Source organism: Loxodonta africana, chromosome 12 (assembly GCF_030014295.1).
Source record: "Loxodonta africana isolate mLoxAfr1 chromosome 12, mLoxAfr1.hap2, whole genome shotgun sequence".
Classification (NCBI taxonomy): domain Eukaryota; kingdom Metazoa; phylum Chordata; class Mammalia; order Proboscidea; family Elephantidae; genus Loxodonta; species Loxodonta africana.
The window spans coordinates 46686328-46709006 of NC_087353.1; the positions used below are offsets into that span (position 1 = coordinate 46686328).

The following is a 22679-nucleotide window of genomic DNA, read 5'->3' on the forward strand; positions in this document are numbered from 1 at the left end:
GCTTATTCTTATTGGCTGTCCTTTGTAGGTGACTTTTCCTTTATCCCTAGCTGCTCTTAAAATTCTCTTTATCTTTGGTTTTGGCAAGTTCGATTATAATATGTCTTGGTGACTTTCTTTTGAGATCTAGCTTTTGCAGAGTTCCATGAGCATGTTGGATAGATACCTTCTCATCTTTCATGATATCAGAGAAATTTTCTGCCAACAAATCTTTAACAATTCTTTCTGTATTTTCTGTTATCTCTCCCTGTTCTGGCACACCAATCACTCATAGGTTATTTCTCTTGATAGGGTCCCACTTGATTCTTAAGGTTTCTGCATTTTTTGAAGTTCTTTTATCTGATTTTTCTTCAGATATGTTGGTTCCAAGTGCTTCCTCTTTAGTCTCACCAGTTCTGCCTTCCACTTGCTCAATTCTGCGCGTCTGACTTTGTATTGAGTTGTCTAATTTTGTAATTTTATTGTTAATCTTCTGAATTTCTGATTGCTGTCTTTCTATGGATTCTTGCAGCTTGTTAAATTTTTCATCATGTTCTTGAATAACCTTTGTAATTTTTTCAACTTCTTTATCTGTGTATTCCTTGGCTTGTTCTACGTATTGCCTGATCTCCTTCTTAATCTCGTTCCTGATGTCTTGAAGAGTTCTGTATATTAATCTTTTGTATTCTGCATCCTGTAATTCTAGGAAAGCACCTTCATCCAGAAGATCCCTTGATTCTTTGTTCTGAGAGCTTGTTGAAATGATCATGGTCTGCTTCTTTAGGTGATTTGATATTGACTGTTGTCTCTGAGCCATCTATAAATTATTGTATTAGTTTATTTTATATTTGTTTATTGTATCCTAGCTTCTTTGTTTTATTTTGATACGCCCAAATGGGTTGCTTGAGTGAGCTAGCTTGATTATTTTCACCTTGAAGCTCTGACATTCTGTCACCAGATGGCTAGAACTGTTATCAGGTATATCAGCCCAGTCCATTCATTTCTTGTATGGATTCAGCTCAGGTGTTCAGGTAGCTGGTCATCAAATGTATGTTCAGGCTCTGTCCTACAGTCTTAGAGTGGTAGGGGTGATTGGTGTAGGTACTAGTATCTGGTTGCAGCAGGAGGTCATGCTCTGAACAGGGTGGGGGCCTGACAGCTGGCCCCCGAGTGTCTGTGAGAAAAGCGCATCCCTGTTCCCTAAAGTGTACAGGTGGGGGTTTCTGCAGACAGACAATGGGCATCCAATGCTATTGGTTTTAAGAACTCGGAGGTACCAGTTGTCTTTAGGCCCCTGTCACAGGTAGCTGGGTAACCTGAGCAGAGCCACCACTCCTTAAGCCCCTAATGTGGGTAAGTGAAGGCCCTGTTTAATAAGCAAAGCAGTGTCAAACATTAAACACGCACCTCTTCACCGCACAGCTGAAACCGTTACAGTCTGCCAGCAAGGGCCTATTCTCCTGATAGGGGCCCACACAGGTCCATGCAGGGGGGAAAGGTATTCAGTCCATGGAGCCTGGACAGGAGCCGCCTCTGTCCTGAGCTCCACAGCTTTGTAGAGCTGGCAGATTATCTTTTCTCCCAGGTGTGAATTTATTCCTTCTCCAAGGGTGGGAGAATGGCTCAGGGCACTAAGCAGGACCTATCTCAGGCCTAGGGAAATCAACAGCCACTGAAGCTGGCTTGGGGGTGGGGGCACGGTAAAAGATACACAAGTACTTAGGTTTTTCTGAGAGCGCCATTCTTCTCTGGTTCCGGAGGTGTGAGTAGGCTGTACAGCTGGCTGTTTCTCCCTGAAGAAACTGCAACCGAACGCTACCACCAGCCTGCCACAGCCGCTCCTGGGATTGGTGCCTGAGGGAGTCCAGTGATTCAGGTCCAATAATTCCTTCTGCTTCTGAGCTGTCTCTCCCTCTGCCTGCTACTCAGTCCATTTTCTAACTGTGTCTTTGATATTCAGAGCCCCTAGCTTATCATAAATATAATCGTTTCACTTGTTTTTTCACGTCTTTATTGTAAGAGGGATCACTGGAAGCATCTGACTACTCCACCGTCTTGGCCCCGCCTCTCATCTCTTTGTTGATAAAGTCCTTTGCACAAAAGTTTTTAATTTTGGTGAAGTCCAATATATTTTTTATTGTTTTTCCTCATGCATTTAATGATGTAATATGATCCCATTTTTAAAGTTGAAATGTATACACACACATCTCCTTTTTTCAACATATATTTTTATTTATGTATATCCAGCTCCAGATGTGTTTTACATGTGTGTGTGTATCACATCTATCTTGAAAAAAAAGAATAGAAGAATATTTGCCAAAATGATAACCAAATGTATGATTACTGATTTCTTTCTTCTGTGGGCTTACCTACATTTTCTTCGTTTATCTATAGAAGTCTGTATTATTTTTGAAACAAGGAAAAAGGTTTTTTAAATTTAATTCAAAGAAATAAACTATCACCTGAAAAAAGTCAGCCTGTGAAAACATTAATTTAAAATTACTTCTGAAAAGATTATAAATGAGAACCAAAGAATAAACAGCTTGTACTTTTTTTTCACATAATCCTGAAGGTTCACATGCAGGAATATCTTGAATTCCTCGTAAGCTCTGACTGTTCACCTGAGAAGACACTCTGTTTTGAAGCATTGACTCTTCAGGATGAATGGCATTAATTTATTGTAAAAAAAAGTACTTGTCTTCTCATGAGCCAAAATAGCCTTTGAGGTAAAGTACAAATCACTTAAATGATATGTGAGAAATGGTTCCTGTAGGGTGCACATATGTATAAATCAAAGACTGTGTGCCATTAGACTAATAGTAAAAGGTAAATATACCACTATAAGGAAATAGCCTCCTCAAGAAAAGGAAGTGCCAAAAATGACATTTCTGTTTAAACAGTAGTGATGATTAACTCATACCAGTTGATACACCACCGTATCAGAATATTTTTGGCTGCTTGTGGCAGAAAATCTGAATCAAACCAGGTTGAAATGTAAGGAAATGTAGTGGCACACACAACTAGAGTCTAGCAGTGGGACATGTTTCAAGGTTGGATTTTGACACCCAACCATTGCAACAAGTTCCTGGAGTGCCCTCCATCTCTCCATTCTGACCTTTCTGGTATCAGCTTTATTCTATAGGTGGTTTCTTGTGGCTCTGTCTTAGGAGCAAGGAAATAACCCCTCATATCTTACTGCCCTGAAATGAGTCACATACCCATTCCTGAATCAATCCCTGATAATGGGATTGCCGTGATTGGCTTAAATGAATCAGAGCCCACCCCAAGAAAAGGCCAGGGTCAATTCTCTAAACATCTTTGCTTCTATACTATGGGAGAAGAGTGGACTGATTGTTAGAGAATAAACCATAGCATGCACTACAACAGACTTAGTGTTTCTTCCAAAAGAACTGTTCAGGATGCTGAGGTGCCATGCTATTAATATTTGTAAAATCTCCTTGTAACAAGATCTTGCCTTGTTCAGGAGACGTCATTGTTTATAACCCTTGCTGCAAAGCCCAATGTAGTAGCAAAATCATTTTTTACTCTTCTTTTGATTCATTATGAGCATCAAAAATACTCTGCAGCGAGTTTTTGCTTAGAGGGCATTAAGTTTATGTTCATAATGGTGGAATGATTTGGAACAGGATGCACAACTTGAAGAATGGAATCAGTGTCACTGAATGGTACATATAGAAATTGTTGAGTTGGCGTATGTTTTATTATGTATATTTCCACCACAACAAAAACAAAATATTCTGCAAATTTCAGACTTTTTCACTGAAGAACCTTGGAATCAGCCTTGACTTGACTTGGTTTTGAATTTTAGACATTATTTGTGAAATAAAGATAAAATAGATAAGTACTAAGGAGCCCTGGCGGTATAGTGGTTAAGAGCCCAGCTGCGAACCGAAAGGTCAGCAGTTTGAGCCCACCAGCTGCTCCGTGGGAAAAAGATGTGGCAGTCTGCTTCCATAAAGATTACAGCCTCAGAAACCCTATGGGGCAGTTCCACTCTGTCCTACAGGGTCACTATGGGTCAGAATTGACTCTACAGCAATGGGTTAGAGAGGTACTATTTGTAAATGAGCACTTGGGTTTATTCATTTTTTATTTCACAGAGTTCTATGAACTGTGATTTAAATTTGACAGTTTATTCTCAGGCTTCAGTGAGTACTTACTATTATTCAGATCTTGCTGTTCATGTCATGATCTGTTAATGTACCAGTGTTGTTAAATTCTGGAAATGTTGACCTGTTTTCATTTCATCTAGAAATTTTAACTTGTTTTGAAGATCTAGAGAACCAGTGCCCATCAGATAAGATTTACCCATTTATACAAAATATGGAAAATTCAACAGGATTGTTTCAGATAGGAGTGTGAACATATGTGTCCATGACATTATCTATAACCACCTGAATTCAGGTTGGATAGGCAAGATTGTCCACAAGGATACCATTTTTAGTTCTCTTTCCCGCTGAAAGTTTGATATTAAGTCAAGGGTGATACTTTATTAGGAAAAGTTTAGGTACTAACTTTGACTCATAAAAAAAAAAAAGACAAGGCAGGAGGGTGATGATGCTAGAACACAGATCATCAGCTCCTAATTCTGAATGCCATCCATGGATTTAATATCCATACTTAGCTTAAAATGTCTGAGGAATGAGCTAATGGGGATGGAGAGGAATATAAAGCAAGGAGAAATCTAGAGAAAGAAGGAGGTTAAAGGGTAGCATCCTAAACTGAAACTCACTTCAAGTGCTATAGGTGATTATCCCACCTAGGGGAATGGAAAATACATGTGCCACAAACTTCTCTAAGCACTTTACAGCCCTTATCCAATTGATGTTCACAAAAGCCTGAGTTCCTGTTATTGTCTACATATACAGAGGAGGATTGTGATTAAGAACATGCTAAGGTCACACAGCTGATAAGAGGCAGAGCTGCGACTCCAGTGAAAAGCTGTCTGATTACTACCTTTCTTTGTTCCTTGAGCATTAAAAAGACTTACACAGAAGAAAAAATGAGTAATGTTCCTAGTAGGAAACAGTAGTATTTTCGCTAACAAAGAAAAGTGATACTGTTTGAGCTTTAATACCAATTGGTTTTTAATGATTCATGCATGCCCTTTATTTTGAAGCTGAAAGGTGCCTTATTTATTGGTATTTTTAGTCTAAATATATCCATATCAGCCCATTCAAAACCATTCTTCGAAGTGTACTGACTAGTGTCGATTTGTCCTGCTTATCATCAGCCATGTACTACTGCATATTACTTGCAACATGGCACAGTGAATGAATAAATGATTACTTAGTTCCTAAATGCAACTTTTAGCCTTGTGGGTAATTTTTTTTTTTTTTTTTTAGTGTGAAAAACAAAGCACAAAATCAGCAGCCTCAGCATTTTCTTTTAATGCAAACTCAACTTAGATGACAGGCCACTTTAAGACTTTCTAATATATGTAGAATTAGGAGCCCTGGTGGCACAGTGGTTAAGATGCCAGCTGCTAACCAAAAAGTCAGCAGTTCAAATCCACCAGCCACTCCTTGGAAACCCTGTGGGGCAGTTCTACTCTGTCTGATACTGTTGCTATGAGTTGGAATCGATTCGATAGCAATGGGTTTGTTTTTTGGGGGGTTTTTGTAATATACATAGTTAGATTTATAGATTTAGATCTGGCTAAAAGAAAATAGACTTATGTAGTAGCCTTTCTTTTTGTTTTAAATGTATTAAAATGAAATCTAAAATAAATTGCATTTTTATATATTCTGAATATATTTGCTTATGGAGTCAGGAAAGAAAGGGAAAATTTCAGCTATAGCTTCTATTAAAGATCACTTCGAGTTTAAAAAAAATCTTGTTTTGGTTTATTCTGCCACTGAATTACATAACTGGATATGATACTTCAGCAACCATGGGCAAACCAGGATTTCTTGCTCTAATGTGTATTTTGAGATGACAAAGGCCTTATTTAGTCCTTCTAAACATTCTTTAAACATACCATACATAGGGTCACTATAGGATTGCTATGAGTTGGAATCAACTCGACTGTAACGGGTTAAACATACCAGTGTATAAGGAGGTGGCACCCTCCCATTCCCACTGAGCTTGTACACTGTGTTGGGCAGGATGCTTCTAACCATGGGCTCTACTTGATGTGCTTAGAGACACTTCCTTCTGGATATTGCATTTGTAAAATCCAGTCATACCTTTTAAACTTCTGTTGGTTATTAAGGAAACCCTGATGGCGTAGTGGTTAAGTGCTATGGCTGCTAATCAAACGGTCGGCGGTTCGAATCTGCCAGGCGTTCCTTGGAAACTCTGTGGGGCAGTTCTCCTCTGTCCTATAGGGTCTCTATGATTCGGAATCAACTCGACGGCACTGGGCTTGGTTTTTGGGGTTTGGTTACTTAAACATGAGTAAAGTATTCAAAATTCTCTCATTCTCAGTCTGAGACTAAAAATTTACCCTAGGTTTGCAATATTAGAGGAGCCCTGGTGATGTGGTGGTTAAAGCACTTGGCCGCTAACCGAAAGGTTGGAGGTTCAAACCCACCAGGGGCTCCTCGGGAGAAAGATGTGGCAGTCTGATTCCATAAAGATTTACAGCCTTGGAAACCCTGTAAGGCAATTCAGCTCTGTCCTATAGGGTCACTGTGAGTCGGAACCAACCCAACAGCAATGGGTTTGGTTTGGGTTTTTGCATATAATGTATTAAGTATGTGTTTTTTCTATTCTTTCAGGGAAAAAAGAAACAACTGTAGGTCTAAGTGGGTGTGGCTATTCTACATTGAGTACTAGCTTTATAAAATAATAAAGTATGGATGTTCCCAGTAGACAGTATCTGAAACAGAACAAATCCACTTTCTAGGCCCCATAATACAGGAAGGTTACAAGTGAATGGATAACATCTCCTTTTGTAATTTAAGCCATCTAAAAAGCAGTAGTCTGAAGAGATCAAAAAAGCATTGAGATCTTTCTAAAATGGACTTTACTGATGGAAACCATCATAGTCTGCATATTTAAAAGTTTACTGTTTTATAGAGCAAAAGATATTGAGGCAGTATAAATCCTTTGTAGGAACTTCTTTCAGTACTCTTTCTTAAAATATAGCTCTGTAGGCATTGGTGATTCAGTGGTAGACTTCTCACCTCCATGAGGGAGACCCAGGTTCCATTTTCAGTTCATGCACCTCATATGCAGCCAACACCCACTGGTCAGTGGAGATTTGTGTGTTGCTGTGATGCTGAGCAGACTAAGCCAGACTAGGAAGAAAGGCCTGGCATTCTACTTCCAAAAGTAAGCCAGTGAAAACCCTAAGGATCACAATAGTCCAGTCTGCAACCAAACATGGGGATGGTAAAGGAATGGGAATCATTTTGTTCCACTGACATGAGGTTATACATGAATGGCACAAACAGTTAAGTGCTTGGCTGCTAACCAAAAGGTCAGTGGTTCAGGTCCACCCATAGGCAACTTGGAAGACTTGGCTGCCTACTTCTGAAAAATCAGCCATTGAAAGCCCTGTGAAGTACATTTCTACACTGACACACAAGAGGTCGCCATGAGTTGGAATCGACTCAACAACAGCTGATTTAGTTTGTGTGTGTGTATGTGTGTGTGTTTAATCAATAAGCATTAAGAACCACTTGTGGGACAGTGCCTGGGACATGTGAGCAGATTTTAAGATTAAATGTGAAATCCGTATAGAATGGCTAAGTAGAAAGATGATAGAAAGTACATGGGGAAATGAGATTAGTCAAGGCTGTGGAAAAAGTGATGTTGATTGACCTGGATTGAGCAGGAGGGTTTGGGCAGAAGGTGGAAGCAGGAATATTGATTGCAGAGGAGTTTTGAAGGTAAATGAAATGTGAACTCACTGGAATCACAGAGGAAAATTGCCATGACAGGTAACAAAAGGTGAAGACATCATTTTCTCCATTGTGAGAGGAAGTGGGAAAGGGGTAGATGGAGTCGATGTATGGCAACTGGAACAAGGATTGTGATGGGGGTCATGGGCATAAATGAATGGGGGCTCTGAGGTCTGGGGATAGAGGGTATAATAAAATATTAAACTAGCTTGTATAGTCAAAGAAAAATTTTCTCTAGTGGAGCAGGATAGTAGTGACTAATGACAATAGAGAAAAGGTTGCTTCATTTTTAATGCAGATGAGTTAGCAGGGTCTACCAGTTTAAGAGGTGAATCATGCTCGGTGCATCAGTGAAAGAGTAAGTCTTTTTTGGATGCTTGTTCAGACAACCCACTTTCCTGTGTACAAATGCCTGTCAGAGCATGCCAGGCAAGTGGCCAACCAGCCTTTTCTCAAAGGGTGAACGCGTTACCTCTTGACAGCTCTGCTAGAAAGCTTTTCCCTGTGGCTACTAATCAATCACTGGACCCGTGTCTCTCCTTTGGAGCCAAATAGGCCCAGCCTCTTCTCTGCTAGATGTTCCAATACAGCTACTAAAGCTTTCTCCCATCAGCCTTTCATGTGCACCTCCTCTGCCCTCTGCCCTCTGCCCTCTCAGCTTTCCCTTCAGATTTGAATCTAAGCCTTGCTGATGTAGGTATTTTTATTTTTTATATCTTAGCTGTTATTAAGTGCTGATTATTTTACAAGACAGTTATGAAGCCAAAGCAAAACATTGTCATTACCCTAAAGTAAATCACAAGGTGTTGGGGACTGACAATAAGCCTTTTACAAAAGACATAAAGAATCATTAAAAAGGAAGAGTGTAACCTAATAGGTTCACTGGAAAGGGTACAACATGGGGTGTGGTGGGAGACTTGGATCTGATCTTTATTGTTATTACTACTGAGGTAAAATTTAAATAGAGTGAAATGCACAGATTTTAAATGTACATTTTAATGATTTTGACAAATGTAAATACCATGTAATGCACGCTCTAATCAAGATATAGAACATATGTCACCCAGATGTTTTCCTCATTCCCCCTTCCAGTCAGTTCCCACCTCCACAGGCAACCACTATTCTGATTTTTGTCACCACAGATTAGTTTCATCAATATCGTGTAGTTCTGTAACAGATCAAAGTCCACATCAAAAGTCTCCCACTGAAGATAACATGGTATGGAAGACAGCAACATTCAGACTAGGCATCAACACACTGCATGCCCTTTGGCAAAATACTCAAGTTCTCTGGGCCTTCATATGCAGGGTTTGATTAAATAGTCCCCATAGTCCCTTCCAGATCTAAAATCCTTTTCCATTTCTAATCCACTCAGTCTCCTGAGCCAGAAACACCTGGGCTCATTCCTTCCTGCTCTGTCCTCCTCAGCCTTCCACATCCAGTTGACTACTATGTCATGTCACTCCTTCCTTTTAATTTTTCTGCGCACGTCTCTCCCTTTGGCTCCTACCACCTCTTCATTTCTTGCCTGCAATATTGCAGTAGTGATGCAGTTACTCACCCTAGCTCTGTCTTGGGGACAGTATCGGTTCAGTGGTAGAATTCTCGCCTTCTGTGCTGGACACCTGGGTTTGATTCCTGGCCATTGTGCCTAAAGTGCAGCCGCCACCCATCCATTGGTGGAGGTTTGCGTGTTGATATGATGCTGGACAGGTTTCAGTGAGGCTTTCAGACTAGGATGAAAGGCCTGGCAAAATACTTCTGAAAAATCAGCTGGTGAAAATCTTACGTATCGCAACAGTCCAATCTCACTATGCATGAGCTTGCCGTAAGTCAGGGGCCAACTCTGTGGCAGTAACTGCAACAACTCTGTCTCATCTCAGGTCCTCTTCAAACCATTCTTTTCACTTCCCCAGGATTGTTGTTGTTAGTTGCTGTCCAGTCAGTTACCACTCACAGTGACCCCATGTGTACAGATAGAACTCCACAGGGTTTTCAAGGCTGTGACATTTGAGAAAAAGATTGCTAGGCCTGTCTTCTGAGGTGCCTCTGGATGAGTTCAAACTGCCAGCCTCTCAGCTAATAGTCCAACACTTAATCATTTGTGCCTCCAGGGAGCCCATAAAGGTAATCCTTGCTAAAATGAAACATTCTGGTTCTTTCTTTGTTTAAAATCCTTAAATGGCTCTCCAGTGTGTAAGGTGATTCACCATCTACAGAATAGAGTTATGTTCTGAAATATGACAGTGTGAAGGCTTTTACCATATACCTCCAGCCTCCTTGTATGACCTGTCCCGGCTGTGCTCTGCCTGCAATGCTCGGCCACTGCCTTGCAACTAGCTTCCTCTCCTCTTTTGCCCCCTTCCCCTCAGGCAGCAGAGGCCACTTCCTTCTTGGTGCCCATATAGTCCCTTATATGTTCCCTTGTGGTGCTAGTTAGGGCATTATACATGGATGTCTCCCTGGCTATGTTGTGATCCTCTCGAGGTTAAGGACTCTGTTTTACTCATCTATCTCCAGCATCTGGCATATGGCTTTGCTGAAAACACTTAACCCCCAAAATAATTATTCATGAGGTTGCTAAGGATGGTGGTTTACCAGATCAGGGTTTTACTCAGACTTCAAATTTATACGTTTTAAAAAAAGGAAAGTTATCATGTGTTTCTGTCCAATTTATCAAGTCTGATTCTGGAGTTTTTCTTTCTAGTAGTTGCCATGGTAGTAGTAATGGGTTAAAGGTGAGGTTTGTTCTTTTTATTTGGAGAGGAGGGAGTATTAATAAGGGCTATCAACAGTGAATCCTGTTGGTACAAAAGGGCTAGTCCTGTGCTCTTTGATTGCTAGTTAAATCTGACTGAACGTGCTTGTCTAGTGAGTTTTAGAATGGCAGGTTACTGTTTCTGCGAATGAAGAGAATTTCTTTCTAAAGGTCTTTGTGGTAATCAGCAAGCAGAAAAAGGAAAAAACTGAAAATGACTGGTAAATATTGATCCAAGTGCCCAGGAGCACCAGTATTTATAGCCCTTGTTTGTTCATCATGGTTCACTGTGTCCTGATTTTTAGCGTTTGGGGCTCTGTCTTGCGGTGTGAATCAGCATCACCACCTCAAGTGATCATTGCTACATCTATATTTTTATCTTTCCCAAAACCTAGGTAAGAACCTTGATGCTGTCCATGACATCACTGTGGCATATCCTCACAGCATTCCTCAGACAGAGAAGCACCTCCTCAATGGCAACTTTCCCAAGGAAATTCACTTTCATGTCCGCCGATACCCAATCGACACCCTCCCTACATCCAAGGAGGACCTTCAGCTCTGGTGCCACAAGCGGTGGGAAGAGAAAGAAGAGAGGCTCCGTTCCTTCTATCAAGGGGAGAAGAATTTTTACTTCACTGGGCGGAGTGTAATTCCTCCTTGTAAGTCTGAGCTCAGGGTCCTTGTGGTCAAATTGCTGTCCATACTGTACTGGACCCTGTTCAGCCCTGCCATGTGCCTGCTCATCTATCTGTACAGTCTGATTCGGTGGTATTTTATAATCACCATTATAATTTTTGTGCTGCAGGAGAGAATATTTGGAGGACTAGAGGTCATTGAACTTGCATGTTACCGTTTTTTACACAAGCAACCACATTTAAATTCAAAGAAAAATAAGTGAGATTATATGGTTGGCAATGTAAAAAACCTAGGGGAAATTTTGGAAAAGTTCTAAGCTTTTGTAAGCTGAGATGCATTTTTGCATGATGATGTCAGGTATTTCATACTACTGTCCTTATTTGTTAAAGATATTTTGTGAGAAAAAATATTGCTACACACACAGTTTGTTTTTTTTTAAATCTCTGAATGTAATTTCGATACTGCTTAGCAGGGAGCTATCACTGTCAAGCAACTCGAGCCAGAGTTTTAAGCAATCATCAGGCTTGTAACAGAGAGGTACACGCAAGTTTTTCTTACAGGCCCAATCTGATTACCTGCCAAACTCCTAGATGAGAAGGCAGACCTGGACCTTTTGAGCATGGGCCAAGATCAAGAGCCGGTACATGACTGCCCCAGGTCACCTCACCAATGTGAGCACCCTTTCTCCTGGCAGCCATGGCACAGGGTGCCCAGGACTCACTCTCTGCACGGCCCATACTCTTTTCTATGCCAGTCAAACCCATTCCATCCTTCTTCCTGAAGACCAGAAAGCCAAAATGTCTAATCAGGCATTATGATAGGAGCCCCTTCATCGTTCTTAAAATCTTGGCATTTAGCCTTATGCTGACCCAGGCATCAGAAGACAACCTGTGCCCTTTCTTCACATGGAAAATAAGACCTGGATGTGTCTCAGGGAGAAACCACAGGCTCTCCACTTGGAAACCTTAGCTTGAATTTTAAAGATAGGAATTAATAGGGTTTTGTTCTTCCCACATACTTAATCTTGCATGCTTAGTGCTGGTTTGCTTATAACTTGGCAGGTGTAACTTTTTTTGCATTAAAAATGGTAAACATGAAGTCACATACTTTTTTAAAGGAAAGCTTAGAAGAATATTCTGTTAATGCAGTCAGAAACTGTCTTTTGAAATTGTGTGTCTTTTGAAATATTTCTTTAAGACCTATCAAAAAAGGAAGGTTATTATGTCTTCTACATGTGTTGGGTATCCAACGTCTGCTATTAAAACAACAACAGCAAAATTGCTTGTGACAGGGCGGTAATGGTTTATCTATTCCCTGGAGCCTCAGCAGGGTTTACTCTTAAAACCGAACTGATGGACAGAAATGAATCATTTTTAATAGTAGCAAGGTATCTCTCACTCTGTCTTTTAACCCCAGGCATCTTCTTTCAATATTAATATTTAAACCCACTTTTGACCAATTGTTCACCTAAATATCCCTGTCAGTTGGCGTCAATGGAAAATCTAGCAAACCAACAGCATCAGTCTCCTTCTGAGGCAAAAGAAATACATCCTCACTGTTTCCACTGTATTGGAACCAGGCCCTACTTTTTACTTCAATCACAGGGATGCTGGTTAGAGGAGCAAAAAATGTGAGGCAATTAAAAGTCGTTAGCTGTTAGCAAACGTGTCAGCTTTATTGCTGTGTTCAGTCAGCCTCAAAAGCTACTTATTACTTTCTGTACTCTTCTGGCATGAATGCCTTCTCTTTAATTACACGTCATTTTTGCTTGACAATGACTTTTACCCAACAGTTGAATCGTACATTGCCATGAAAAGTAAACATGTCATGAGCTAAACTTACAGAGCAGATTCTTGTAGAAAGTACTGGTTGGGACAGAACAATGTTGACACATCATTTTTATTAGAAGGGTATTAACTGGTGCCCCTACTGAAACTCACCAGCCTGTATTTAACTGCCCCTCAGAAGCTGTTTTTAATCCTGCTCCCAATCAAACCCAATGCCATCGATTTTTTAATCCTGGATTAATTTTTTAATCCTGCTGAGAGTTACTAATTAGTTATTGTGCACATCTGCTCCAGACCCAGCTGTTTAACCTCATGGTTTTTAAGGGTTTTTACCCTACTTTTTTTTTTTTTTCCTCCATTAATAAAAGAGGCTTCTAATTTAGGTTTCTCTCAGACTTCCTTTTGTTATATTTGGAAACACAGAAATAGTTTGACAATTAGGATCACATTTGTCCTGGGTAAAAGAAAAAAGCTGTGCCTTCTACCCCAAATGGGTTTATAATGCAGCCGGTCCAAGCTGCAGTGGATTACTGCCCTCCCTCCAAAGTCACAAGGCTCATTGTTCAAGCTGTCCCTTCCACTGGTGGCGTGCCTGCCTATACCCTCTGAGATCTTTAAAGAGATTTGATTTTTTTTTTTGCTAATTAGAAACATGAATGCAAACTTAATTTCACCTACCTGGAATTCATGATTATAAGGTACTAAAACTGGTTAATACCGACATTGTACTTGCTTTAAGAATTAGAAATGATAATATCAAAAAGAAAAGTCCCTCTTGGCAGTTTTGTTTTGTTTTAGCTTTTTGCGATCAGGCTTCCTTTTAAATCAAAACTGTGCATTTCTCTACACATGTATTTGCGTTAAAGACTTTTTGTAATTTTATTTGAATAAATAACTTTTAAAAGAAATACACAGTTAATGATTTAGAACTGAGAGCTATATTAAATTGATGCCAAAATGTCAAGTAAGAATTACGTTAGCTTTCCAATGTGATTGTCCTTAGGAATTACCCTTTCTGCACCTTCTCTCCCCATCCCTGCAGAACCAGAGCCACCTCTGGTCCAGCTATAGCTAGAAACTCAATCCCTGCTTACTGCTCTTTCAGTCCTTTGAAGGCAAACTCAATGGACTTTGAAATTTTTACAGTGCAATAGGTTCAATTGTTAAATCTTTAATTTACCATTCTGTAAAGTTTTAATAAAGCAAGTGTGGTTTATATAGGACATGAACCATTATACTTAAAATATGAACCTACAAGAAAGGGCCCTGTTATGGTAACAAGTTCTTTCACCAGACATCTTTGATGAAACAAGCCAAAGTAATTTAAAATTCATTAGACAAACATAGCAAAGGACTAAAAAATAAATGTCATAGCCCGTATTTCAGGCTCCTAATGAAACCCTTCCTTGGTTTTTATGCTGTTACAGTGCATATTAAGGGGAAGTAGCAGCTGCCATTTGAGTCACTGAAATTAGTTACTTCAAGAGCACCATTCAGAAATCTTATATTGGAGCACTCGGCAAGACTGAGTTCTGAAGAGGGAGAATGTTCCACCTGTCTTCAAGCTCTGGCTCAACCACTATGCCCTTGTGCCCCTTTACAGTAAAGAGTAAGGGAGGGAGCCTGTTCGTTTTAAATTGTTTACATTTCTTTATATAAATAACGTGCTTCCAGTGCCTTAGTTACGGGTCCCTTCTTTTCATGTTCCAAGAATTCTGCAATGCGTGTCTTAGGAAAAGTCACTTTTTGCTACTCACTGGGAGGGAAATGGCTTGTAAGCACTGGTGACTGTACTGGGTAAACACTACTTGGTGAAAACAGGGAGACGAGAGCTTGACACTGAGGTAGTGCTCGCCTTGTACCTTTATGCGTGCTGTAGAGAGCAAAGGTATTTTTGTCACATGATGAGCTTCAGATCAGATACGGCCCTAAAGTTGTCTTGTACCTACCTTAATTTTTTATTTCATAAGAGAATCTTGGTTTTGGTAATTAATTTTTTAAAAAAGCATTATGTGCAAAACACCAATTTAAAAAATAACTCACAGAATGGCCTTAGTTTTCAGTGTCCACTGGTATGTTTGTGAGTTGTATTATCTGTAATACACATCCCAGAATAAAATGAAGTGAATTGAGTAGGGTTCACATGTGTGTTCCGTTTCTATTTTCACAGGAATGAGGAGAACTACAGGTTATGGTGCTACTTGGTTTACAACGTTGTTATAGCCTTACAATATGTAGAATTTAGGGAGTGCTGATCAGGTAGGACCCTTTCTTTCGCAAATGTGTGGGGGCGGGGAGTGGGAGGGATGGCGTAACTAAAACCGTCCAGAGGTCACAGTTGGATTCAGGGTTCCACAAGTGTCATCAAAACTTGATTTTCATCCACCTCTCAGTTCAGCCCTGCTGTTGAAGGCAATTTGATGGATAATTCCAGAAGTGTGGGGTTCTTCGGGGAATTATCAGCACTGCCAGCTGCTAGAGGTAAATGGGACTCTATGCCCCCCCCCACCTACCATCTTACCACTTATTGTTAGCTGTCATTGAGGCAGCTCATAGCGACCTTATGTAAAACAGAACAAAATGTTGCCTGATCCTATGTCATCATCCCAATTGCTAGTCTACCATTGTGGCTATTGTGTCAGTCATCTGACTGAAGGTCTCCTCGCTCTCGTTGGCCCTCTGCTTCACTAAACATGATGTCCTTCTTCAACAATTGATCCCTCCTGTTGATGTGTCCAAAGCAACTGAGTTAGACAGTGGTCTTTCATCATCCATAAGGTTTTCATTGGCTAATTTTCAGAAGTAGATCACCAGGCATTTTTCTTTGTCTGTATTAGTCTGGAAGCTCTACTGAAACCTGTCTACCATGGGTGATGATGCTGGAAATATGATACCAGCAAGGTATTTGAAATACCAGCAGGGTATTTGAAGACAGATGGGGTCTTCTCCTGGACTCTAGGGACCGAAGGCAGGAGAGAGATGAATTTTATGATAAAAATCAAGGACTGTTACAGGGAATAGGATGAAATGTCCACTGTTGACAACTATTCAACTTCCCAAGCCTCCCAGCAAAGTTTGGGGAAAATCAGCATGATTTCCAGAGAGGCTGCCTGACCCCTGTGAGATGCTAAGAGGCTCAACAGCTTCTCCATCAACACCAGGGGATATCTGGAAACCAAAGGAGTCTCCATAGTTGTGTGTGCACAGTCTCCTCAACAACCGGGTCCATATGAATTCTTCAGTCACTGCCACCACAAGGATCACTGAGATGTAAGCAGTACTGAAACCTTTTTTCCTATCAAGGGAAATCGGTTGAAGTATAAATACTGTGCAGTCCCTGGGTGGGACAAACCGTTAAGGTGCTATCAAAAAGGTTGGAGGTTAAGTCCACCCAGAGGCACCTCAGAAGAAAGGCCTGGTGATCTAGTTCCAAAAAATAATTGTTATGCATTTACTCTTTAACTACAGTCCCACTTCTAGAAATCTGTATCACAAATACTGGAAAAAAATTGCAAGATATGTACACACAGCTATTCATTGTGGATCTATTTGTAAAAATAAAACTCTGGAAACAACCCAACGCCCATCTGTAGAGGAGAGGTGGAATACTCCATGTTGTAATTAGGGGAGTAAGGAGCCCTGATGGCACAATGATTAAGCTCTCAGCTGCTAACCAAAAGGTCTGTGGTTTGAACCCACCAGCTGCTCCACGGGAGAAAGATGCGGCAGTCTGATTCCATAAAGATTACAGCCTTGGAAACCCTATGAGGCAGTTCTTCTGTGTCCTATAGGGTTTGCTACAGATCGTAATTGACTCGATGGCAGGGGATTGGGGAATTGGGGGATTCGGTTCTGTGCAGTTGTGCAGAGCAATGATGGACATCTGCACATAACTGCTATGGGAGTGATACCCAGGATATAATCTTAGAAAGAAAGGTGGGGAATAGCATCTATACTTACGCTGTCTTTTATCTAAGAAGGTGGGGGGCATACAGATTCACTCATATGCTTATATTAAAGACTAGTTAAAATAATTTAAAAATATTAATCATAAAAGTAAAATGGCTGCATACAAGAGGAGGGCAGGAACAGGATAGATGGGACAAAGATAGACTTCTCTGGATGTATTTTATTTTATACAGTTGACTTTGGAACCAAGTTCATGTTTTACATAATTACGAAATTAAAAAATGGAGAAAGCAATCTCTGAAAACCAAAAAGAAAATGAAACAACCCTAACTTGTGTCAAGCGTGCGACATTATTTCAGGTGGTTATAACGTATATCTGTAATAGTACAAACCTAGGCACAAAAAGAATTACCAAAAAACAAACAAAAAAAAAATCTTAGTTTTTGTCATATTGTTAATAATATTCTTGGTTTATTTTCTGAAACTATTACATTTGTTGTAGTATAAGATAAAGCATTTGAACAATTATGATACTGTTGCTAGGAACCAAGATTTTTAGTGTAAAAAATTATATATACATGTGTATATAAATTAAAGACGTTAAGTAAAAATTCTTGAAATCGTAAATTGGAATTCAAAATATCAGTTTGAATTCATGATATATTTTCTCTTTTACAAAGTACTTGCTAGCTCTGTCCATAAAAAATGCTCAGAAACAATGACCAACCCAGTAGCAGTGAGCACCCTGGTGCCCGATTAAAAAAAAAAAAAAAATGGGTGCCCGATTAGATCATGGAAAATCATTTTCCACCAAAATGAACCAGAGGTTCTTGGACAAATGATTGATTTCAGATCTGGGGCAGGACAGGTAGAAGGTGAGCCTAGACATCATGTGATACCAAAAAGCAAGGAAGCTTTCAAAGACAATTGAGGTCATGTCAAAAGGATCAGGAGCCAATTTAAAGAGGCTCCCACTGTCTAAAGAGTGATAACTTGAGCATTAATGAGAATGATAACTGGAATGTATACAAATGTGCCAAATATGATAAAAGCCATGAGTTAATAATTGACACATTTAGAAGATGCTAGATAACCAACTCATAATTCTGGAAACTGGCAACCAAAGGGTTAGCATTTAACCTTTTCCTGGAAGAACTGTATCTCAAGGTAAATAGTTGAAGACAGAAAGCTTCTCTCTATAGAAGTTTGCTAGCTCCCAAATGATGAAACTATAGACTAAATGTGACTGCAGAGTTACATTAATCAAATGCAATGTGTAAACTCTGTTTGGGTCCTTATTTGAATAAACAGATTTTAAAAAAGCATTATGAGACAGTGGGTTACACTGACTGTATATTTGGTAATATTAAGGAATTCATTTTTAGGTATGATTGGTATTGTGATTCTGTTCTGAAGGAGTTCATATGCTGTAGAGAATCACACTAAGATATTTACTGAGGAAGTGATATGATGTCTCATTGGGCAGTAGGTGGGAGATGGATAAGCAGAGCCCTGAAGTACCTGTATTTCACAACAGGTACATGAGAGGACATCACTCCTCTTTGTGGAAGCTTTGAGTAGTCCAGTGTTAAGAGAAATTGCTCCCAGGTAATTGGCCTCAAGAGATTTTAAGATCCATGAATGGCTGAGTGGCCGGTCAGGTGACCAGTACACAGGGAAAGGGCCATCCCATCATTGGCATCTGCCAGGGGACCATTTGGGGGCTCAGGGACCCTCTCAGGGCAAACTTCTGCCCCTCAACCAGGCCTGGGCCTTCCAGCCAGAGTGCCAGGCCTTCAACAGGGCCAGGTTTCTGTTGTTGTCAGATGCCTTCAAGTTAGCTCATAGTGACCCCATGTACAACAGAACAAAACATTTCCTGATCCTACGCCATCCTCACAATTAAATTACTATGTTTGAGCCCACTGTTGAAACCCCTGTGTCAATCCATCTCATTGAGGGTCTCCCTCTTTTTTGGTTAACACTGTATTTTACTAAGCATGATGTCCTTCTCCAGGGATTGGTCCCTCCTGATTATGTGTCCAAAGTAATCAAGACAAAGTCCATCCTCACTTCTAACGAATATTCTGGCTGTGCTACCTCCAGGACTGATTTGTTTGTCCTTCTAGCAGTCATGTATATTCAATATTCTTCCCCGGCACCATAAAGGGCCAAGAAGAGTACCAGATAAACACGCATTAAGTATACTGGGCTCTTCTCCCACCAGTGGGGTCTCTCCAGAGGTGCCTCCTCCTGCAAACTCTCCCTCGAAGCCCCCTTGCCATGACCTCACAGATACCCTGCTTCTGAAGAGCAGCAGGGTCCTGGATGCAGAAGCATTCTCTCTGGCCTGGCCACGAGGGTAGACTCTGCCCTTACCTCTCTGTCGGTGCAGGCTGTAAGCCAGGTGCACATGGGATTACCTGTGAAGCTGTAAACTAGCCAGCGCCAGGCCCCATACCCACCCTGACATCCCACTTTAACTGGTCACGTGTGCAGCCTGAACACCAGGACGTTTAAATGCTCCCAGGTGATTCTAGTGGGCTGCAATGTGTCCACCCTTCTAAGACCTTGGAGAAGCCACTTTCACTCTCTAGCCTCTATCTCCTCATCTACAGAATGTGCATTTGGTCCCAGATGTTCTGGAAGACCTGAGGTGGATTAGGAGGGATTTAATTCAGTAAACATTTATTAACCACTTACTAAATTCAGGGCCCCAGGTGGGAAGAAGCAAAGATAATTAAGCTTTCTTCCTCATCCTCCCGGGCACATGTGTGAACACACAACCACACACGCTTCTCTCCTTCCCCAAACATTGTTTATGAAGCACCTCCTATATGCCAGGCACTGTGCTAGGTCCTTGAGGATACAGTGGTAAACAGGCCACTGACAGCACATGTTAAACAAAGGATGACAGCTTCTGTGATGGGTGCTGTGCAGGAGCTCAGCATCAGACCAGAGCCCAAGGAAAGCTTTCAGGAGCCCATGACAACTGAGATGTCTCAAATCTGAGGGTGGAGGTAATACTGAGTAAGACCTGAATTTCCATCCTTCTGCCATCATTTATTTAGCCAGGTATAAAAGGCTTCCTGCTGAGCCTGCCCTCAGTTCGCACCCAAGCAACGACAGTGACTGGGCATTAGCACCCCTGGAGAGGCAGTGTGGCACGGTGGAAATATTGAGGGCTTTGGCACCAGACACACGTGGGTGTGGGTGATGCCCATCCCGCTTGCCAGCTGTGTGACCCTGGGCAGGCTGCTTGACCTCTCTGAAAAATGGGGATTAAAGTCATACCTCTGTGGTGGTTGTAAAGATTAAATGAAATAATGTGGGTGATGTTACTTTTGCTGTGTCTGCACATAATAGAAGTGCAATAAATGGTAGCTGCCATGGTTTCCACAGCTTTTATTACTGAGACAGTGCCCCCTTCTGAACAGGTGTGAGTAATGCTGTACCTGTCTGCTTTCTCCAAGGTAAGGGGGTGCCTGGGCCACCCAGCCTTAGTCAGGAGCTAAGACTAAGCAGACAGGAGAGTGGTGTCTTGGCCTGCAGGGCTGTATAACATGGAGCAGAGGGAACAGTTCAAGAAGCCAGGCCCCTGGGAAGACAGGAAATGAGCTGACCTGCTTGTCAGGGGACCAGGCCAAGAAGAGGGCCCTTCCGGGTGGGGAGTCAACCAGACAAAAACGAAGAGAAGAAATAAGAGACTATGTCCTGTGCCAAGGCAGAGCCCTGAATATGGTGCCAGAGGTAGGTGTGGGTAGTGCTAGAGGCTTCTCCCAGAACACAGCTGGTGGGCAGAGGGCCCCAGCCTTGAACCGCTGTGTCTACTGTCCAGCGGCTCAGTAGGGGTTGTGGACAATAGCTGGTAGTATAATTCTTAGAAACCATTATGACAAATGACCAGTCTGCCCCCTGTAACTATTTACTTACTAATGATGGAAATTTTTCATCCCATGGACTGACTCAACTCAGATCTCAACCAAGAGGGGGAAATACTCATTTGTGGCCAGTGCTTGCCAGGTAATCGAGCAGCAGATTTGGTTTCTCTGATTGCTCCCTGTGGGCACACACACAGCGGGGAGAGGGATGGACTGCTTGAGGATGGGAGGGCACAGTGACAGATGTGCGGCTGGCCTTCAGCCAGATGACAGCACGGAAGGGGTTTGGAGGAAGCATGAGATCACTCAGAAAAGGAGGTCAGAAGTGCAAACTGCCAAGAAGATCCTTTCTACTTCCTCCTTTAGAGGTGACCATTCGTCCAGTGGGTTCACGTTACTGGAGAGCTGGTGGCCTTGTAGACCAGCCATGAGTCTACTGGGAAGAGTCACCAAGGATGAGAGGTCAGCAGGTGACACTGCACAGCTGGCTGCATGGGAGCCATACAGGGACTCACTGGGGAAATAATGGCAGAGGCAGGGCCCACTTTGGGCTTGTATGTGCACTCACCTGGCCCTGTGCTCAGATGGGCCCCACATTTGGTTTAATGCTCTGCTCCTGCTGTCTTGAAATTCTTAATAATTTCGAATCAGCCTCATTTTCCTTTGGCACTGGTCCCTGTGAATTACGTAGTAGCAGGTCCTAGCCAGAAGCTGTACCAGACCTGGGAAGGCCTGGTGTGGAATTGTAGTCCTCAGCCCTGGCTGCACATGGAAATTACCTGGATGCTTTTTAAGACTGTAGGCATTTTCTTCCCCCCTCTACCTTCAGCCTACGGAGAGGGGCAAAGTCCTCAGTGTTGAGTTAACCCTCCCCAGGTGATTCCCTGGGGCACAGCAGGCTGGAGAACACTAGTTTCCAGGAATGATTCTCAAAAGCTTGCCGCCTGCAAGAACACCTGGCTGAGCCTCTGGAGCCTCCTGCCAGGCTCTCACTTGGCAGACCTGTGTCCCTGGGTGGCATGCATGGTAAGTGCTCTCGACTAATAGCTGAAAGGTTAGCATTTCAAATCCACCCAGAGGCCCCTTGGAAGACAGGCCTGGTGATCTGCTTCCAAAAAGTCGCAGCCTTGAAAACCTTACGGAGCAGTTCTACTCTGCACACATGGGGTCACCGTGCGTTGGCATCAGTTCGATGGCAACTAAGAACAACATCCATGAGATTCAGCGACAACTGGACAACTAGAGAATTACATTTGTGTAACTGCCCCTTCCAAACCTAATGTTCTTATCAGATATTTAGTTGCCTACTGTTTTTCATAAATATATAAAATATTGAAGTTTATTTTTGATATATCCATTCACAGAGTGTGTGAAGGGCACTGCTTTTTACACAAATAACATGCACCTTCTACGTTTGCTTGCCAGTCAAACCCTTCCCCCACCCAAAGTATTTTTTGTAAACACACCAGGCTAATTTTTTTACAGCAATGTGTAAAAAAAAAAGAAAAAATTGGCTTAACCAGCTGGTGCTTAAGAAAATACCTCACAGAGGGGAGGGTGCAGTCGGCAAGCAAATGTAGAAGGTGTGCATTATTTGCATAACAATACAGTACTGGGCAGTCCTTCTATGTTTACTTTTGTGGAAGTCATCAGAGATTGGGAGCCTGTTTACCTCAAAGTGAGAGGAAACTGCTGTCAGCAGTTGAGGCGGAAATGGGTCCACTGTGAAAGGTAGGGGGTGAGGGTGGTAGGTGGTAGTTTTTTTTTTAAGTTGTTTTTTACCCCCATTTGATAAGAATATTCTAGAAGAGTGGTTCTCAAACTTTTTTCTCCAGGAACCCCTTTACACTCTTAAAAA

The 22679-nt window shown here is 41.6% G+C and overlaps 1 protein-coding gene across 13 annotated transcripts in view; it reads left to right on the plus strand.

Annotated features, from left to right (window-relative positions):
- Positions 1-21667, plus strand: part of LCLAT1 (lysocardiolipin acyltransferase 1) — a 438576-nt gene extending 416909 nt beyond the window's left edge. For 11 of the 13 annotated variants that reach the window (XM_064295179.1, XM_064295183.1, XM_064295182.1 and 8 more), the window contains one exon: positions 11004-21662. In XM_064295179.1, coding sequence (XP_064151249.1) covers positions 11004-11506 — 503 coding nt within the window. In that variant the 3' untranslated portion in view covers positions 11507-21662. Of the gene's footprint in view, positions 1-11003 lie in introns of all 13 variants that reach the window. The other 2 variants (XM_064295193.1, XM_064295191.1) reach the window with 2 other exon arrangements.
- The last annotated feature ends 1012 nt before the right edge of the window (positions 21668-22679 follow it).